This window comes from Sinocyclocheilus anshuiensis, unplaced genomic scaffold (assembly GCF_001515605.1).
Source record: "Sinocyclocheilus anshuiensis isolate Anshui unplaced genomic scaffold, SAMN03320099.WGS_v1.1 scaffold163, whole genome shotgun sequence".
NCBI lineage: Eukaryota > Metazoa > Chordata > Actinopteri > Cypriniformes > Cyprinidae > Sinocyclocheilus > Sinocyclocheilus anshuiensis.
In genome coordinates, this window is record NW_015548223.1 from 227,817 (window position 1) to 244,688 (window position 16,872).

Consider the following 16,872-nt stretch of genomic DNA (forward strand, 5'->3'; position numbering starts at 1 on the left):
TTCATTTGAAGCGAGTTTGTTTCTTTTAAACTCAACTGTGAAACAAACTATGAAAGAGTCAACAGAATTAATGTAAATGTATGTGTGTGTTTGCTATAGCTGGGTTTCTCTCTGATCTATTCTCACGGCTCTGTGACCTTTCACCCTTGACCTCTGTGACCTTTCACCAGCAGAGTACTGATCATCGCTGTGTGTGTAAGTAACGCACATCTCCAGCACATCAAAGCCTTCGTAAATATAGCCTGTGTGTGTGTGTGTGTGTGTGTGTGTGTGTGTGTGTGTGTTTGTGTGTGTGTTTTGGCAGATGTCTATATCAGATAAAGGTCATGCATTTATTACCCGTCAGACCTTCACAGAAAGTCCGAGTGGCTTTAGTCCAGCTCCTATTGATAGCTATGAACTCACATCTACTTGTCATGCAGTCGACTGCTGTGGTCAAATTTCTACACTAACTACTCTAGTATCCTGTAGAAACGGCTTGTGTGTGGTTTTCTTCTGTTGCTCCGTTGATTGGCTGAGAACTCATTGTGTTGATTGTGTGCCGGTAACGGGTCGGTCTCGGTCTCGCTCTAGTTCGGACGGGACAGGCCGAGCGCTGCGCTGATGCAGGCCAGAATCAGGACGGCGCTGGCGGCGACTGCTGCGCCGCTGGACCGGTAAACCACGCGTCCGTTACGCGGCTGAACGGGTCTGAACGTTCCCACCATTGGTTTCCCATCGTGGAACTTCAGGGTGGAAAAACCCCGCAGCTGTTTGAAGACACATAATAATCAGAGGTTTATCATGCAGGTTCAAAATGATGACAGGAAGTTCAGTTTTTGGGGTCAGCTGGCCCTTTAAATGCTTACTTCTGAAGTCATAATAGAACCAACAGTCGGTTCCTGAAGTAAAAATCCCATTCATTTTCTTCATTTTTAAAGATAACTTGTTAACCTTTCAAAACACACCTACTATGAGCTACAAGGTTATTATTCGATGGTATATGCTTTTGTTGTAGCTGTCATTTAGTATTATTTTGACTTATCATTTAAAGAATTGGTGGAATTCCTTTTGAAAACTGTTCATTACCCATGATTCTGCAAAATAATATAAATCTAAACAAGCAAATCATGCCAAAAGAACTCTTTAGTGTCTCACTACACTCTCAAAATACTGTACACAGATTTTATATATATATATATATATATATATATATATGTGTGTGTGTGTGTGTGTGTGTGTGTGTGTGTTTGACCCTGGACCACAAAACTAGTCACAAGTGTCAATTTTTCAAAATTGAGATTTATACATAATCTGAAAGCTGAATAAATAATATTTCCATTGATGTAAGGTTTGTTAGGATCGGACAATATTTGGCTGAGAAACAGCTATTTGAAAATCTGGAATCTGAGGGTCCAAAAAAATCTAAATATTGAGAAAATCATCTTTAAAGTTGTTCAAATGAAGTTCTTAGCAATGCATATTACTAATCACAAATTAAGTTATATATTTATGGTAGGAAATTTACTAAATATCTTCATGGAACATGATCTTTACTTAATGTCCTAATGATTTTTGGCATAAAAGAAAAATCAATAATTTTGACCCATACAATGTATTGTTGGCTATTGCTACAAATATACCCCAGCGACTTAAGACTGCTTTTGTGCTGCAGGGACACATATTGCTATTAATTTAAACTATATATTGTTTATATATCTGGGTTATTGTAGCTAACTGAAATTAAAACCATAAATCAAAACATTTTGTATTTTTTACATTTTATATAAAAAACTAAATATTTTATTTCAGCTAGTTGCCAAAGCAACATTTCTCATTTTCATTTACTTAAACTCGATGTACTAAAATAACTAAACTAAAACGGAAATAAAAAAGCAATAAAAACTATAAAGACATAAAAAAAAATGACAAAAACACACAACAAAATTACTAAAACTTTAACTAAAATAAAAATTAAAAAAGTGGAAAATATAAAAATAAAATCTAATTCAATATATTAATACAACTTTGATACTAAAATAACACTATTTTATATGACAATCAAATAAAAAATGATGGTGAAATATAAAAATATTAATTTAAACTTCTTGATAGTATATTACAAAAATAATATAATAATATATAAATTATATATATATATAAACATCACCCACACTATTGTATAATTCACTGTACTATCTAGATTCTGAAGTTTCGGTCAAATAAATGCTGTTTTCATACATGAAATGTGCATAAAATGGTTATTTATATACGTAAACATACATGACTGTAACGGCAAGAGATAGCAATGTAGATGCTGTGAGAAAAACGAATAAAACCTTCTCTCCTCCATCATGTTTAAAGTTTATGGCCCATTCAACTCTGGAATCAAAATGATCTCTGAGTTTAAATACGACTACAGTTTTATGTATTGAAGATAATGGCATGAAGGCAGCTTCAGTCGCACCTGTTCTCTGTCGAGGGGAATGGGGTTTTCAAACACCGTCCACACCACAGCCTCCGTGCAGCCCGGTGTGGTTAGAGAGCCGTCATACCGGTAATAGTTAGTCATGTTGGCTTCAGGCAGAATGAGCTGATTCAGAGAGATCTTATGGAGCGTCGTGTTTCCATCTGCGCAAATGAAAAAGAGTTATTCAGACAGTCGTGTGATGTGAGCGCATGAATGTGTGTTCAGGGAAGCATATTTGTTGAAGAATGTCTCTTCTGCTCACCAACGCTGCATTTATTTGATCTAAAGATACAGCAAAAATGTTGAAATATTTTTGCTATTTAAAAGTATTGTTTTCTATGTGAATATATGTTAAAATGTAATTTATTCCTGTGATCAAAGCTGTATTTTCAGCATCATTACTCCAGTCTTCAGCGTCACATGATCTTCAGAAATCATTCTAATATGCTGATTTGCTGCTCAAGAAACATTTCTGATTATTATCAATGTTGAAAACAGTTGAGCTGCACAATATTTTGTGGAAACCGTGATACATTTTATTTTTCAGGATTCTTTGATAAATAAACATTTAAAAAGTACAGCATTTATTTGAAATCGTAACAATATAATTGTCTTTGCTGTCAATTTAATGCATCCTTGCTGAATAAAAGCCTTTGTTTCTTTCTTTCAAAAACTAAAAAATCTTACTGACCCCAAGCTTGTGAACGATAGTGTACTTTTAAATATTTCTATAAATGCATAAAGTTTCCTTTTATGGTTAGTATTAGTCTATAGTAATTATATCTAGCTTTATTTGTCTAAAAATATCTATTAAGTTTCCATGTAGATTGCAATTTGTTTTATTTTATTAAAATTCATTTGAATTCATTTCTCCCTAGATGTTATTTAGGGAGGACAATGACAAAGATGTTTTTATATTTAAAATAATGTTAACTAATTTCACAAATTAAAAGTGTGCAATTTCTTTGCTACTAACAGCACCAAGCGGAACAAAATAATGAAAAATAAAGATAACAATTGTTTCCAGATAGTCCTATTGTCCCTCAAGCTCGCGTCATTGGTTGAGTCATAATCTGGCATGTCATGTCGCTCAAACAAACAGATCAATGTTATGAAAGCGTCAGTGTTTCACTCTTCAGGAAGTCAGACTACTGAGTCTCTGAATATTAAACTTACACAAACTAGTTGAACATTGAAAACAAGACACACTTAACTCTTAAAGGGATATTCCAGGATTCATCTTGATCAGCATGCTTTTGATCAATGCAGACAATGCATTCACAGTGATTTAAATAGAGTAAAGAATCAGAGCACCATGCATAGATGTTTAAAATATACAAATGCACATATTCAGACCAAGTCAAAATGATTGTCTGTGTTGATCGACAGCATGTCACATATCATGGAATATTCCTGAAGTATTGCAGAGATGCTGCTCAGATTGAGGATGTTTTCTTACTTGTATTCTGGATGCTGCGCAGGCCGTGTGTGAAGAGATCGTACTTTCTGTTTGCGCTGCTCGACTCCTGAAAGTTAGAAGCAATGTTGATTTTTTCAAAGTCATCTCTGAGCAAACCGAACAAACTCATATTTCTTGATTTTAAAGCACAAGCGTTCCATACCTCGTAGAAGAATCCCAGCACCGCGACTCCAGAAGGATCTCTGAGTGCGTCTTCAAGTCTGTTGTGTCTTTGTTTCATGTGCACTATATGCAGCTGGTGAGAGAGTAATATACATAATAATACATATTCTTGTTTATTTGCAAAAAAATTATAATTTGGCTTAATAATAATAATAAAAGTAAAATATATATATATATATAAATAAAAACTTTCTAATAATAAAAATGAGCATATATACAGTGCCCTTCACTAATATTAGCACCCTTAGTAAATATGAGCAAAGGCGGCTTTGAAAATAAATCTGCATTGTTTATCCTTTTGATCTTTAATTCTCTTCTCTTCTTTAATTCAGAAGATCCTTTTGATCTTTAATTCAAAAAATTCACAACATTCTATCCTATCATTGATATAAAACAATGGAACATGGGGGGGGGAGATTCCCTTAATCATCCATCACAAAGAGAAAAACCAAAGAATATAGTTCTGATGTGCAGAACAAGATTGCTGAGCTTCACAAAATAGAAAGTGGCTTTAAGATCCCCATTTCCACCATCAGGGCAATAATTAAGAAGTTCAATTTAACTAAAGATGTTACAAATCTGCCTGGAAGAGGACGTGTGTTTATATCGTCCTGATGCACGCTGAGGAGGAGAGTTTGAGTGGCCAAAGACTCTCCGAGGATCACAGCTGGAGAATCGCAGAGATTAGTTGAGTCTTGGGGTCAGAAAACCTCACCACATGTTGTTCAGGAGGGTTTCAAGAAAAATTCTCCTCGCTCATCCAGAAACAAACTCCAGCATATTCTGTTATCAGACACGACTGGAACTCAAACGGGACTGGCTTCTATGCTCCTAAAAAATAGCTTTTTGGCAGCAAGCACACCAGATGCATTTGGTGCAAACAGGGATAAAAGTACCCCATGTCCACGGTTAAATATACAGCTGGATCTTTAATGCTGTGGGTCTATTTTTCTGCCGGAGGTCCTGGACATCTTGTTCAGATGCATGGCAACATGGATCCTATCAAATACCAACAGATAAAAAAAATCTAAACCTGACTCTGTTAGGAATCTTATAACGGGCCAAAGCTGGATCTTCCATCAGGACAGTGATCCAAAACAAACATCAAAATCAACACAAAAATGTGTCACTGAGCACAAAATGAAGCTTCTGCCACGGCTGTCTCAGTGTAGAAAATGAGTGAGGTGAACTGAAGAGAAGGAGCTGGGGATCTGAAGCATCTGGAGAGATTCTGTGTGAAGGCATGCTCTCTGATCTCTCGTCAGGCATTATAGGAGAAAACTCAGAGCTGTTCTCTTGAGAAAAGGACGTTGCAATAATTGGGTGCCAATAATTGTGGCCAACGTGAACTAGAGAAAGCATTTATTTCACCCCCACTTATTTGTTTCATAATGAGATTTTCCCCCCACTTTCAGTTGTTTTACTTCAGTGATAGGTTAGAATTTTGGGATTTTTACTTTTTTTTTTTGAATGAAAGATTAAAAGGATAAACAATGCAGATTTATTTTCACAGCCACCTTTGCTCATATTTACCAAGAGTGCTAATATTACTGAAGGTCACTCTCTGTGTGTGTGTGTGTGTGTGTGTGTGCGTGCGTGCGTGCGTGTGTGTATATATAATTAATTAATATTGTTTTTAATAATGAATAAAATAAAATTATTTGATTTTTATAAATATAATTTATATATTATAAATAAATATATTATATTATTTTATTATCTTATTAAATGTATTATTTAACTTACATTCCGCAAAGGACTAATAATAAGGTTCAAATAATCCATTTAATGTCAAATAACTTTACAAAATAAGCAAAATAAGTTTTTTTCTTCACAAAATGTCATTTTCTGTCACTGTTTGGATGTAATAAAACCATCAAAGATATAGCAGAAAACATGCATTTTCTTCTGTGACTGACAATAATTCTAACCTTGATATCAGGATTAGGCATAAAATAACATCATGCATGTGAAAATGGGCTGAGAATTGATCATACAGTTGTAATGTGGCTCAGATCCAGACAGGAATCGTGTGTTTGGGGTGTTTTTCTGCTGATTGAGGGAGAATACAAGACTTCTTCACCTTACATATGGTTGTCGAAAGCAAAAATGCTACAAAATGCATCATATTTTGTGAGAAAGTGTGACAAACTCGAACAAAACAGACACTCTTTTTGGAGTCAGCAGCACAAAATTAGGAAGAAACGAGTGTTGGGTTTCATTCAGTGAATCTGTTGCAGGCTGGTGTAAATCATTGATAGGGTGTTGTTCGCACCTCCATAGGATACTGCTCTCCATCGACAGTGTGTTCAGATCCAGGACCACTGTTGGTGCCCCAGTGGAGGTGAAACTGCACGGCCTTGTACGTTTCTCCCAGGTTTCCTCCAGACACTGTGGCTGTGATGGGTATACTGACCTGAACTGAGATGGAAAACACAACATTACAGTCCAGCATCACACAGACCAGTTTGTTTCTTCATCAGATTTGGAGAAATGTAGCACTGCATCAGTGTCTCAGCAATGGATGCTCTGCAGTGAATGGGTGGCGTCAGAATGAGAGTCCAAACAGCTGATAAAAACATCACAATAATCCACAAGTAATCCACACCACTCCAGTCCATCAGTTAATGACTTGTGAAGTGAAAAGAAACAAATCCATCAAGTCATTTTTAACTAAAATACACTTTTCCATAATCCATAATAACGCTTCCTCCAGTGAAAAAGTGCATCTCCTGTTGTCTCTCTCACATCAAACTCCAGCCACATATTTGTTTAGAGTTGTTTTGGCTTGAAAACTGTGCTTGATCTGTGCAGATTTCTCTCCTGATTCAGACCAGACCACTTTTGCACTGGAGGAAGCGTTATTATGGATTACGGACTTAGTTAAAACATCTTGATGATGGATTTGTTTCAGCTTTTGTCTTCTCCAGATGTTAACTGATGGACTGGAGTGCTGTAAATGCTTCATTTCTCCAAATCAAAATCAATCAAAAACATTTAAGGAGCTCAGCAAAGCATAACAAACGAGACATTTCAAGCTACATGCTCTACATCAGACTAGATTAGTTTAATTTTTGTCTTCAGCTGCTGTCTTACCCGAGTGGCCGTTGTTCTTCATGGTGCTGTCGAATACGGTCTGGTAGCCGGTAAATTTGAAAGGCGTCAGTCGCTCGTCCAGCTTGGTTTTCTTCGTCACTATGTTGATTGGTGACTGTCTGTTCTTCCCACAGTCTGCACTGACTTCACTCCATCGGTCTGGTCCTTAGAGCAACATGGAGAAGTTACGTTAGATTTAGTTTAGATACTGTAAACGAGCAAAGTGTCTATAATGGCACATTAAGAGACAGAAACGGCACATAGAGACTCAACGTACCTTTACAGTGGGATTCACAGCTCACTTGTGTCTGGTAGCACCAGTCTGTATGAGTATAAAAGATGAGTTAGTAAACTGAAATGCTTTATTTTGATAATTTTGCATTAAAGCTTGATTTTCATCAATTTTATGAATTTTTTGTTAATCAATAATCATAATAGATCTTCTAGGCATAATACACTACTGGTCAAAAGTTTGGAATAATTAAGATTTTTTAAATGTTTTTTAAAGTCTCTTCTGCTCACCAAGGCTGTAATTATTTGATTAAAAATACAGTAAAAACAGTAAAATTGTGAAATATTATTTCAGTTTAAAAGGTCTGTTTTCTATGTGAATATATTGTAAACTGTAATTTATTTCTGTGATCAAAGCTGTATTTTCAGCATCATTACTCCAGTCTTCAGTGTCACATGATCTTCAGAAATCATTCTAATATTCTGCTGCTCAAGAAACATTTCTGATTATTATCAATGTTGAAAACAGTTGTGCTGCTTAATATTTATGTGGAAACAGTGATAGACTACCATTCAAAAGTTTGGAGTAAGAAAAATAAAAATAAATTCATACTTTTATTCAGGAAAAATAACACATTACATAGTTTTAAAGTGACAGTAATTAGTTTTATAATGTTATAAAATATTTCTATTTTCAACATTGATAATAATAAGAAACGCAAAATCAATGTAATAATTGAACACCAATAATAAATGATAGTAATTAAACACCAAATCAGCATATTAGAATGATTTCTGAAGATCATGTGACACTGAAGACTGGAGGAATGATGCTGAAAATTCAGCTTTGATCACAGAAATAAATTACATTTTACTATATATTCACATAGAAAACAGTTTTTTTTTAATTGCAATAATATTTCACAATTTTACTGTATTTACTGTATTTTTGAGTTAATAAATTCACCTTTGATAAGCAGAAGAGACTTCTTTCAAAAACATAAAAAAATGGTAATCATTCCCAACTTTTGACCGCTAATGTATTAAACAAGTTATTAATTCTAATGACTTCATTCTATTCACTCGTCCAACAGGAAAGCCCCTCCCTGCCGCTCACAATGAGCGCAGACTATATTGAATTGTTATGAGAATTGTTGATAATGACAAAACTATCTTCATATTCTTAACAGAAGTAACTAACGGGATAATGTCTGAGTTCATATCGAGATCTTTGACTTTCAGTTGCAGATGTTGCTGCACATTTGAGACATTGCTGAGATCTAAAACGACTTTGGAAGTTGGCCAAACCTCTTTAAAGGGTCATATGATGCGATTTCAAGTTTTCCTTTCTCTTTGGAGTGTTACAAGCTGTTTGTGAATAGATAAGACAGTGTAGAGTAGCGCTTGTTTGTCATTTCTCCGATCACAAATGCAGACATGGTTTTATGTTTACGCGGCGAGATGCAACGCAACGTGTAAAAAGACAGTATAAGTCATTATAATCCGTAATTATGTCCCCACTGGATGCAACAAATGCCTCGTTTATAATGGGTTTTCATGCTTTTTTCTCGTCGCTCCAGCCGGGAGACGGCATCACAGTATGTGAGGGGCGTAACATTTCTGTCTCACATTTGAGGTATTCGGCCAATCACAACGCACTGGATAGCTGGCCAATCAGAGCACACCTCGCTTTTTCCGACCGATGAGATTTGTAAAAATCGACGCGTTTCAGTAATGTTCTTTTTAGCAACATCATATGACCCCTTTAAAGAGAAAGTGAGGTTAAAATACATGTCACACAATTGAGGAAGGTAATTTCTTGGCTAATGCAAGTGATGTTTCTCTTCCGCAAAGAAGTTATTCATTCATAAATTGATTTGGTGACCTTTCATTGCTCTCTTTGTCAGAATGAGCTCATATATGATCTTGTATTGACACTGATGACAAAACATTTCATTAAAGGAAAGAATGACAGTAAGTGTCTTTGTGTTAAAAACGAACAAAACACTTCATTCTGCATGTGATTTGTGTGTTTCAGTGACCTATTACTGTTATAATGAACTAGATAATGATCATATTTAATAGATTTGGCTCTGTTAAGTGTGCAATAAAAACATTTTATTTTTAAATATCCATTTTTAATCAGAATATCAGCCAATTTGCATGTTCACATCCATTAAACACTGTGATGATTTATATAGAATAAAAACAACAAATTCTGCCTAAAATAAAATAATTAAAATGTCTTGTTTTTACCATCTCTTTATACATTTATCTGAGATTTTTATATATTTTTTATAAATTTTTTTCTGAGAATTTGTGCCTGAAAAAAATAAAAATAATAAAAAAATAATAAAAAAACACATTACAATTAATGTATTTGAATTGCACATTAAATTTCCATGCATTTGCATTACACAGGTTTAACATAAACTAATAGATTTAATGTGATGCTAATGTGAATACCTGAATGGGTTTTAAATGCATATCATCAATAAATACAGTTTGTTTAACTAACTGAATATTGCTTGTTGCACAGCTAGTCATATTTTAACCATGTTAATACTTTTTAACCTAATAATATATTTAATTGTTTTCACAACAAACAGATTTATGCTGACACAGTTTTAGTTTTTATCCAGCTGTATTATAACATCCAAGTGACAGATACAACACCAACATGTAATAAAAAAATAAAAATAAAAAACAGAATCACTGAGTTGGGATAAGGATCACCTCCTCCTAAAAATGACTTGTAAACTCAATCAGGTGCAGCTTCTCAATGGCACACAAAGCCATGTGACTTTCGACTGTGATCAGCTGTGCTCATTTTGATCAGCTCAGCATGAAAAGAGCTTTCCTGGAGCATTTCAGTCCTTGGTAGTGCAACTGAAGCAAACAATCAACTATGAGTGGCAAGGCACTGTCAAAAGATCTCTGGGATAAAGCTGTGGACAGGCACAAGTCAGGAGATGGATACAAAAAATGTTTTCAAAGGCTTTATCGATGCCTAGAAGCACAGTAGTCAAATTTCCTCCCTTTAAATTATTAGTTTGATCATATTTCTTCATGGAAGGGCATTAGTTTTTCATCGTTTACACTTCGATTGACCCCATCAAGCTTAATAGTTCACTGCTTTGGCACAAAACTTATTTTTAGTGACAATCTAATCAAATTTATCATTTCATGTTTATGAAACTCTTCCCCGATTGTTCACTGGTTTTGTTTTGCTCCCTCACAAAGTATTGTTCCCACGTCTCCATCATAAGCTGTTATTCTCTGCCATTCAAATACCTCTAATACACAGGAATTGCGTTTCTATTGTTAGCTGGACAGACACAAGTCGAGGGTCCGGCGCTCTATCTGTCTCCGTTATCTCATACAGACGAATCTTATTTTATTAATATTTCACAATGGAGACGCATGTCTCCACCTCACAAATATTTTGACCCTATCTCTGAAATCCAATATTTATGAAAAACATGCAAACCATTGAAACCAATTCAATGCCTTTACCCAGAATGCACATGATGTTATTTCCCTCACAGAAGCACTTTAGGATGACCATAATAAGTGCAATAGTTTATTCCAGATATAAAACTCCATTCATTTTCTCCATTAGGAAATAGATTTTTTAAAATAAATGTTTTATTCTTAAGAACACGTTATTATTTGTGCAGAGACAGTTTCAGTCCCTCCCCAACCCACTGGAAACAGACTGATGTTATTAAATAAAAGGTTCAATCAATCAATCAATAAAAATGAATGTATGTATAAATGAATTACTAAATAAATGTTTTTTTTTTTTTTTACTTTTTTTTTTTTTTATATTATTTTTTTTAATTCTCAAGAACAATTCTTTTTTTTTATTCTCAAGAACTAGATATTAAATAAAAGGGTAAATCTAAATAAATTATTTTTATTTTGTAATTTTTTTATTCTCCTTTTTATTTATTTCTATTCTCAAGAACAACCACCCAGAAATGGACAGCCTTAGAAGATATTAAATAGAAGGTAATAAATAAATAAATATGTATGAATTAATGTTTTGTTATTTTTTATTCTTCTTTTTATTTTTTATTCTCAAGAACAAACATTTTTATTCTCAAACCGACCAGAAACAGACGGTCTTAGAAGATATTAAATAAAAGGTTACAATCAATAAAAATAGTAAATTAAATCGAAAAAAAAGTAAATAAAAAATGGGAAATGGGTTTTTAACGATAACTTATAACCTACTTTTAGATCCGAGGTTGTTAATCTATGGTATCTGCGTTTGTTGAAGCTGTCAGCCTACATTATTTCAACTTATTTTTTTAATTATTTTTAAAAATTTGTGATGAAAAACTACATTACCCATGATTCCGTACAGAAAATTCCACCAATCAGAAAGTCACTGCGAGGAAATTGTCAAAAGAGCTCCGCCCACTCCGTGAACACCGCAAATGCCATAATCGAGTCTCACAATGCTGTCAAAATATTTTGCATATATTTCATAGTTTGTAATGTTGTAATTCACCTAATAGCTGGTTGGTTCGGTTCATGGCTTATAATGCTTTAACGAAGAATTAAAAAAAAATCCCTATGGGGAAAAATAATACTTTCAGAACCAACCCTGCTGAAAAAGTGGGCGGCAATAGTGCAAACACTCATGATTTGATTGGTTAGCTTACTTGTGACTATAGTAAACACATTTTATACAACATGACTACATTTAGGCTGCTGATTAACACATTTGCTGAGGTTTTAAAAAAAATCCCTATGGGGAAAAAAAATACTTTCAGAACCAACCCTGCTGGAAAAAGTGGGCGGCAATAGTGCAAACACTCATGATTTGATTGGTTAGCTTACTTGTGACCATAGTAAACACATTTTATACAACATGACTACATTTAGGCTGCTGATTAACACATTTGCTGAGGTTTAGCTCATATTTATTGCTTTTCACACATTATCTTCCAAAGCCTAGTGAGCTGCACATCACTGTAAAACAGAGATAACACTACTTTGCTTTGTCAGTTTGAGTTTGTTTGTTCAGTAGATGCAAAATGCCTTATTTAGCCAATAAATTTATTAAGGCAAGGCAAATTTTCCATTAATAACAATAGCTGCAATTCATGCTGCAATGCATGCTGGGAGCTCACAAACCCTTAACATTTCAGCAATATTGTTACATTTCAATTCTTTGTTCAAATAGCTGTGTTTGACTAGTTGGGACAACATTTGGAGGAAATTCTCTTGGTCTAACATGGGTTTTTAAGTAGCTTCGAGTAATTCATATTTCGTAGTATTTATGAACCGTACGCTTGAAAATATGTTGTTTTTTATTTATTATTATTTTTTTAAATAAATAAATTTTTATTTTTTGCAGTGCACCTAGGCAGCATTCACTTATGCTGCCTCATACGATAAACTCATTACTAAGGTAGCATGGAATCTTTTGTGGTTAAACAATCCCAAAATGCATTTTTGTAGAGTAAACATTTCCATTTAAGATCACAGATACATTTGAGAGAAATTAGAAGTGCATTGTGCATTTTGTTTATTTTATATTGCACTGAAAACCTCAATATTTGCATTGTATTATTGTAAAGCATGTATTGTGTCAATCATGAATTTCACGTGAGGAAAAATTACTTGAAGACAGTTTCAAATCAGTCATTTGGGTTAAGAAGCTGCACTAAGAAGGAAGCTGCCGATATGTAGGTGGCGAGGTTTACAGCATTGCATTCTGTACATTTTCTTTCTTTCTTTATTAGGTTGCGCCAGTATTTCAGCAGTTCTTCATGTAAATATTCCCACTGGCTCCATTAGTACCACTTAAGGTGCCATCTGTAAACCATATTGACATTTATTGACCTTTAATTTAGTTAGCTGCCATTTAGCATAGCCTATGCTTTAATTAAAAGTCATTTACAGTTCACTCCACCTCAGGTTACTCCAGAGAGAGACTGAAGCTGTGATACAGTAAGTGTGTTGATCAAGAGCACAATGAATCCACAATGAAACTGCAGAGCTTTCTTTAACTTAAGTGCATTACAAATAACTGACGGATAGTAATGTAGATTAAAGTGATTGCTTGTATGCTCTATACAGAACCAAACATTTGTTCGTGTATCTAAACTGGCTCTTGTATGGAGACATAAAGCCTATTGACATACGGCTGCCCTAGGAAGTATATTTGGACACTTAAGTCACACTTAAAAATGTCGGAATGTCATTGCATTACATAGAAATGATATCAATCAAATGCTTCACGATCTTTTGACTAATGTCGTCATTTTCAAGGTTTTAATCACATTATATTATCAAACAAACACAAAGTCACTGAATGCCGACTGTCCTCATTTTCAACACTTCATCTATTGTTTGGAGTGCTGAACAAACTTCCTTTTGTCAAGTCATTTTTATTTGTATAGCACTTTTCAACAATAGGCTACACGTCATTTCAAAGTAGATTTACAAAAAATGTGTCAATGTCTTAGATCCTAGAGAACAGGAAATCTAACATCAAAGCAGGAGATTGTGTTTTAATGTATTTAAGCTATCATTTGTCGATTATTTACAACTGAGACGTTTTTAAGTGTGACTTCATTGTCTAAATACGTTTTGGCACCGCTGGAATTAATCTGTCAATCTTCACAATGTAGGTTACTTATTATTTTTGTATGTTTCAACAGGCTTTTCAAACGTTTGAAAAACCAAACCAAGTTTATAATAAACGCTCGCGAACAGAAATATCCAACCCGATCTCATGGAAGTGCGTATAAATAGTACGCCAAATAAAAAACAAAACTCGTGGTATTGATACGCAAAAATTTACTTTGGCGTGTATATGCTACGCGATGGGTAGGTTTAGGGTTGTGGGGTAGATGCGTATCATATGTACATGAAAACTGCGTATCATATGCACGCTAACAAATTTCGTATCATATGCACGTGAAAACTGCGTATCATATGCACGCCAAACACGTGCGTATCATATGCACGCCAAAGTCAATTTTTGCATATCAATACCACGAGTTTTCATTTTTATTTGGCGTACTATTTATACGCAGTTTCATGAGACCGGGCTCAAATATCGCCTTCGTCTGTCAAGATTACCATAGTAACAATACGCTTCTCGGCCACTTCGCGTTTAAAAAAAAAAAAGAAGCATAAATACTGTAATTATTTATCACTTTAGTGTTCATTTAGCTGTCCCAAAAATGTATTATTTTTGGTACCTTTCAACTAGCTTTTCAAACGTTTCAATAACCACAAATCACGACCAGTTTAGAATGCGTAAATAGACGATCGCTAGCACAAATCGCTTGGTGGTAACCATAGCAACAGTAGCTGCTCGAGTACTTGGCGTCTGAAAATCTAATCATAAATACTACTGTAATTATTTATCCCTTTATTGTTTTTCCTGCCTATAAATAACAACAAAACATGTCAAATTAAACTCGCTTATTTTCATCTAGCGGTAAATAGAAACAGAAACAGAAATCGCTTTCCTCTTTTTTTGGAAGTAACCATAGCAACAGTGCGCCGATCGAAAACTTTGCTTCTGAAAACCAAATACTGTAATTGTTTATCACTTTATTGTTTTTCATGCCTATAAATAACAACAAAACATGACAAATTCAGCTACCATATTTTAATCTAGCGGTAAATAGAAACAGAAACAGAAATCGCGTTCCTCTTTTTTTGGAGGTAACCATAGCAACAGTGCGCCTTTTGCTACTGAAAACCAAATACTGTAATTATTTATCACTTTAGTGTTCATTTACATGTCATATCACAAAAACGTAGCGTTTTGAAAGGTCTTTGACGTTTGGTTTAGTGTACAAAGGGCGCCAAAGGACAAATTCGGATGAACAGATCACGCACGGAACATTTCTATAGAAAGTCCTCGTGTAACACTTCTGGATTTTAGGAGCTCGTCCTACATACGGATCAGGAACGGGACGAGTGTCCTTGAGCAGAAAGAAAGATGCTCCTTCCTTCAGAAAACGAGGCAGTAGTGCATGCGCAGGATTGATTTTTTTCTCCCTGACAGACTTTTTTAAGGGGTTCAAGGTTCGTGCGTCAGAAGACAGTGAAGGTTCTTCTAAATTTATAGATTAATAACTCTCTGACAGTCTGCCTAAGGTAAGCTAATATTATACGTGCGATTTACAAGATACATAACATACATAAATACAAAAATGTGCCTTGCGTTTTAATGAATGGATCATCTTTAGTTTGTTCTGAATAAAATTGTTCGTGAACTGTGAATATAGTCAAAACTGTACAAATAAATAAAGATGAAAAAACGTTTAAAAAAGCATCATGCATTTTTCCTACTTTTGAAAAGCTTGAGACTTACTGAATTTTTACTGAAATTACATGTCATTATATAAGAGTGTTTTGCGCATAAAAAAAGACTCAGCAGAAAGGTTTAACTGTTTGCAAATATATGTAAATGTCTAGTAGCTAATACTAATCGGGAGTTTTACACAAGAGTCAGTCTGTTCACCTTTAAATGATGCACATTAGCTATTACTGAATACATTTTATATAGATCTGAGGTCAGTCGGTAAATTTAATCTGATCAGTGCGACATGTCCTTATTGATATCAATTGATGTTACCCTCAAATCACTGAAAAACTTAGATTTGTAGAGATGTAAATGAGATTGAATTATGATGCATAAAGCACCAGTGCAGCAGCAGCAGCACTGAGTAGATCATGAATGTGCTGGACTCACCTGCACCGGTGCATGAGCGCAGAATCAGTGGCAGAAGAAAAGCTGAAAGCAGACACCGCATTGTGAAAGTCCTGTGACTCCAGCAATGAGACTCGACCAAATGTGACCCTTTGAGAGTGTGATCGTCTCTTATATAGTAATATATCTATCAATGGACAGGACGGAGTCTGCTGGCCCCTCCCATCACATTCTTCTAGTAACGAGAGCATCACATCACACCCGTGCTACGTTATGTATTAAATATGCTCATTATTCCTAAATACTAAGACTATCTATCTATCTATCTATCTATCTATCTATCTAAAGTCATTATAATGGTGAGATCTGATAAATGCCATTACAGTGACAAAGACTATGTGTATGATATTGTGAGTATAGCTATTGTAAGTTAAATTAAAGATAATGCATAGGCTACTATCAGTAGGAAGATGCATTTTTTTTTTATCCAAATCAATTTATAGTTTACATAAACTGTATGTGGCAGCATATGACAAAAATATAAGTCCTGCCCAATCACAGGTCATCTCAAACTTTGTATTTTTATTATTAGCATAGGCCTACTTATTTTTCCAAGTTGTAATTCCGTTAATCAAAGCATGAATAACCTCCGAAATGGCACTCGTTATTGGATTATTCCTGGTGAAATCCTGAATAATGATTCCTACAGTATTTTTGTTCCGGCGTGTCAGGGTAATTATCATTAGAAAATGAGGACAATTC

At 34.5% G+C, this 16,872-nt stretch overlaps 1 protein-coding gene across 1 annotated transcript; it reads right to left on the reverse strand.

Moving 5' to 3' along the window:
• Window positions 1–6: 6 nt before the first annotated feature.
• Window positions 7–16,273, reverse strand: LOC107654307 (carbonic anhydrase 4-like). The gene is made up of 8 exons (XM_016441332.1): window positions 16,153–16,273; window positions 7,465–7,509; window positions 7,188–7,352; window positions 6,367–6,512; window positions 4,072–4,164; window positions 3,909–3,975; window positions 2,447–2,610; window positions 7–749 (listed from the first exon to the last, which is right to left on the reverse strand). The coding sequence occupies exons 1-8, from the start codon at window positions 16,211–16,213 to the stop codon at window positions 570–572; spliced, it is 921 nt and encodes a 306-aa protein (XP_016296818.1). The 5' UTR covers window positions 16,214–16,273; the 3' UTR covers window positions 7–569.
• Window positions 16,274–16,872: the final 599 nt, after the last annotated feature.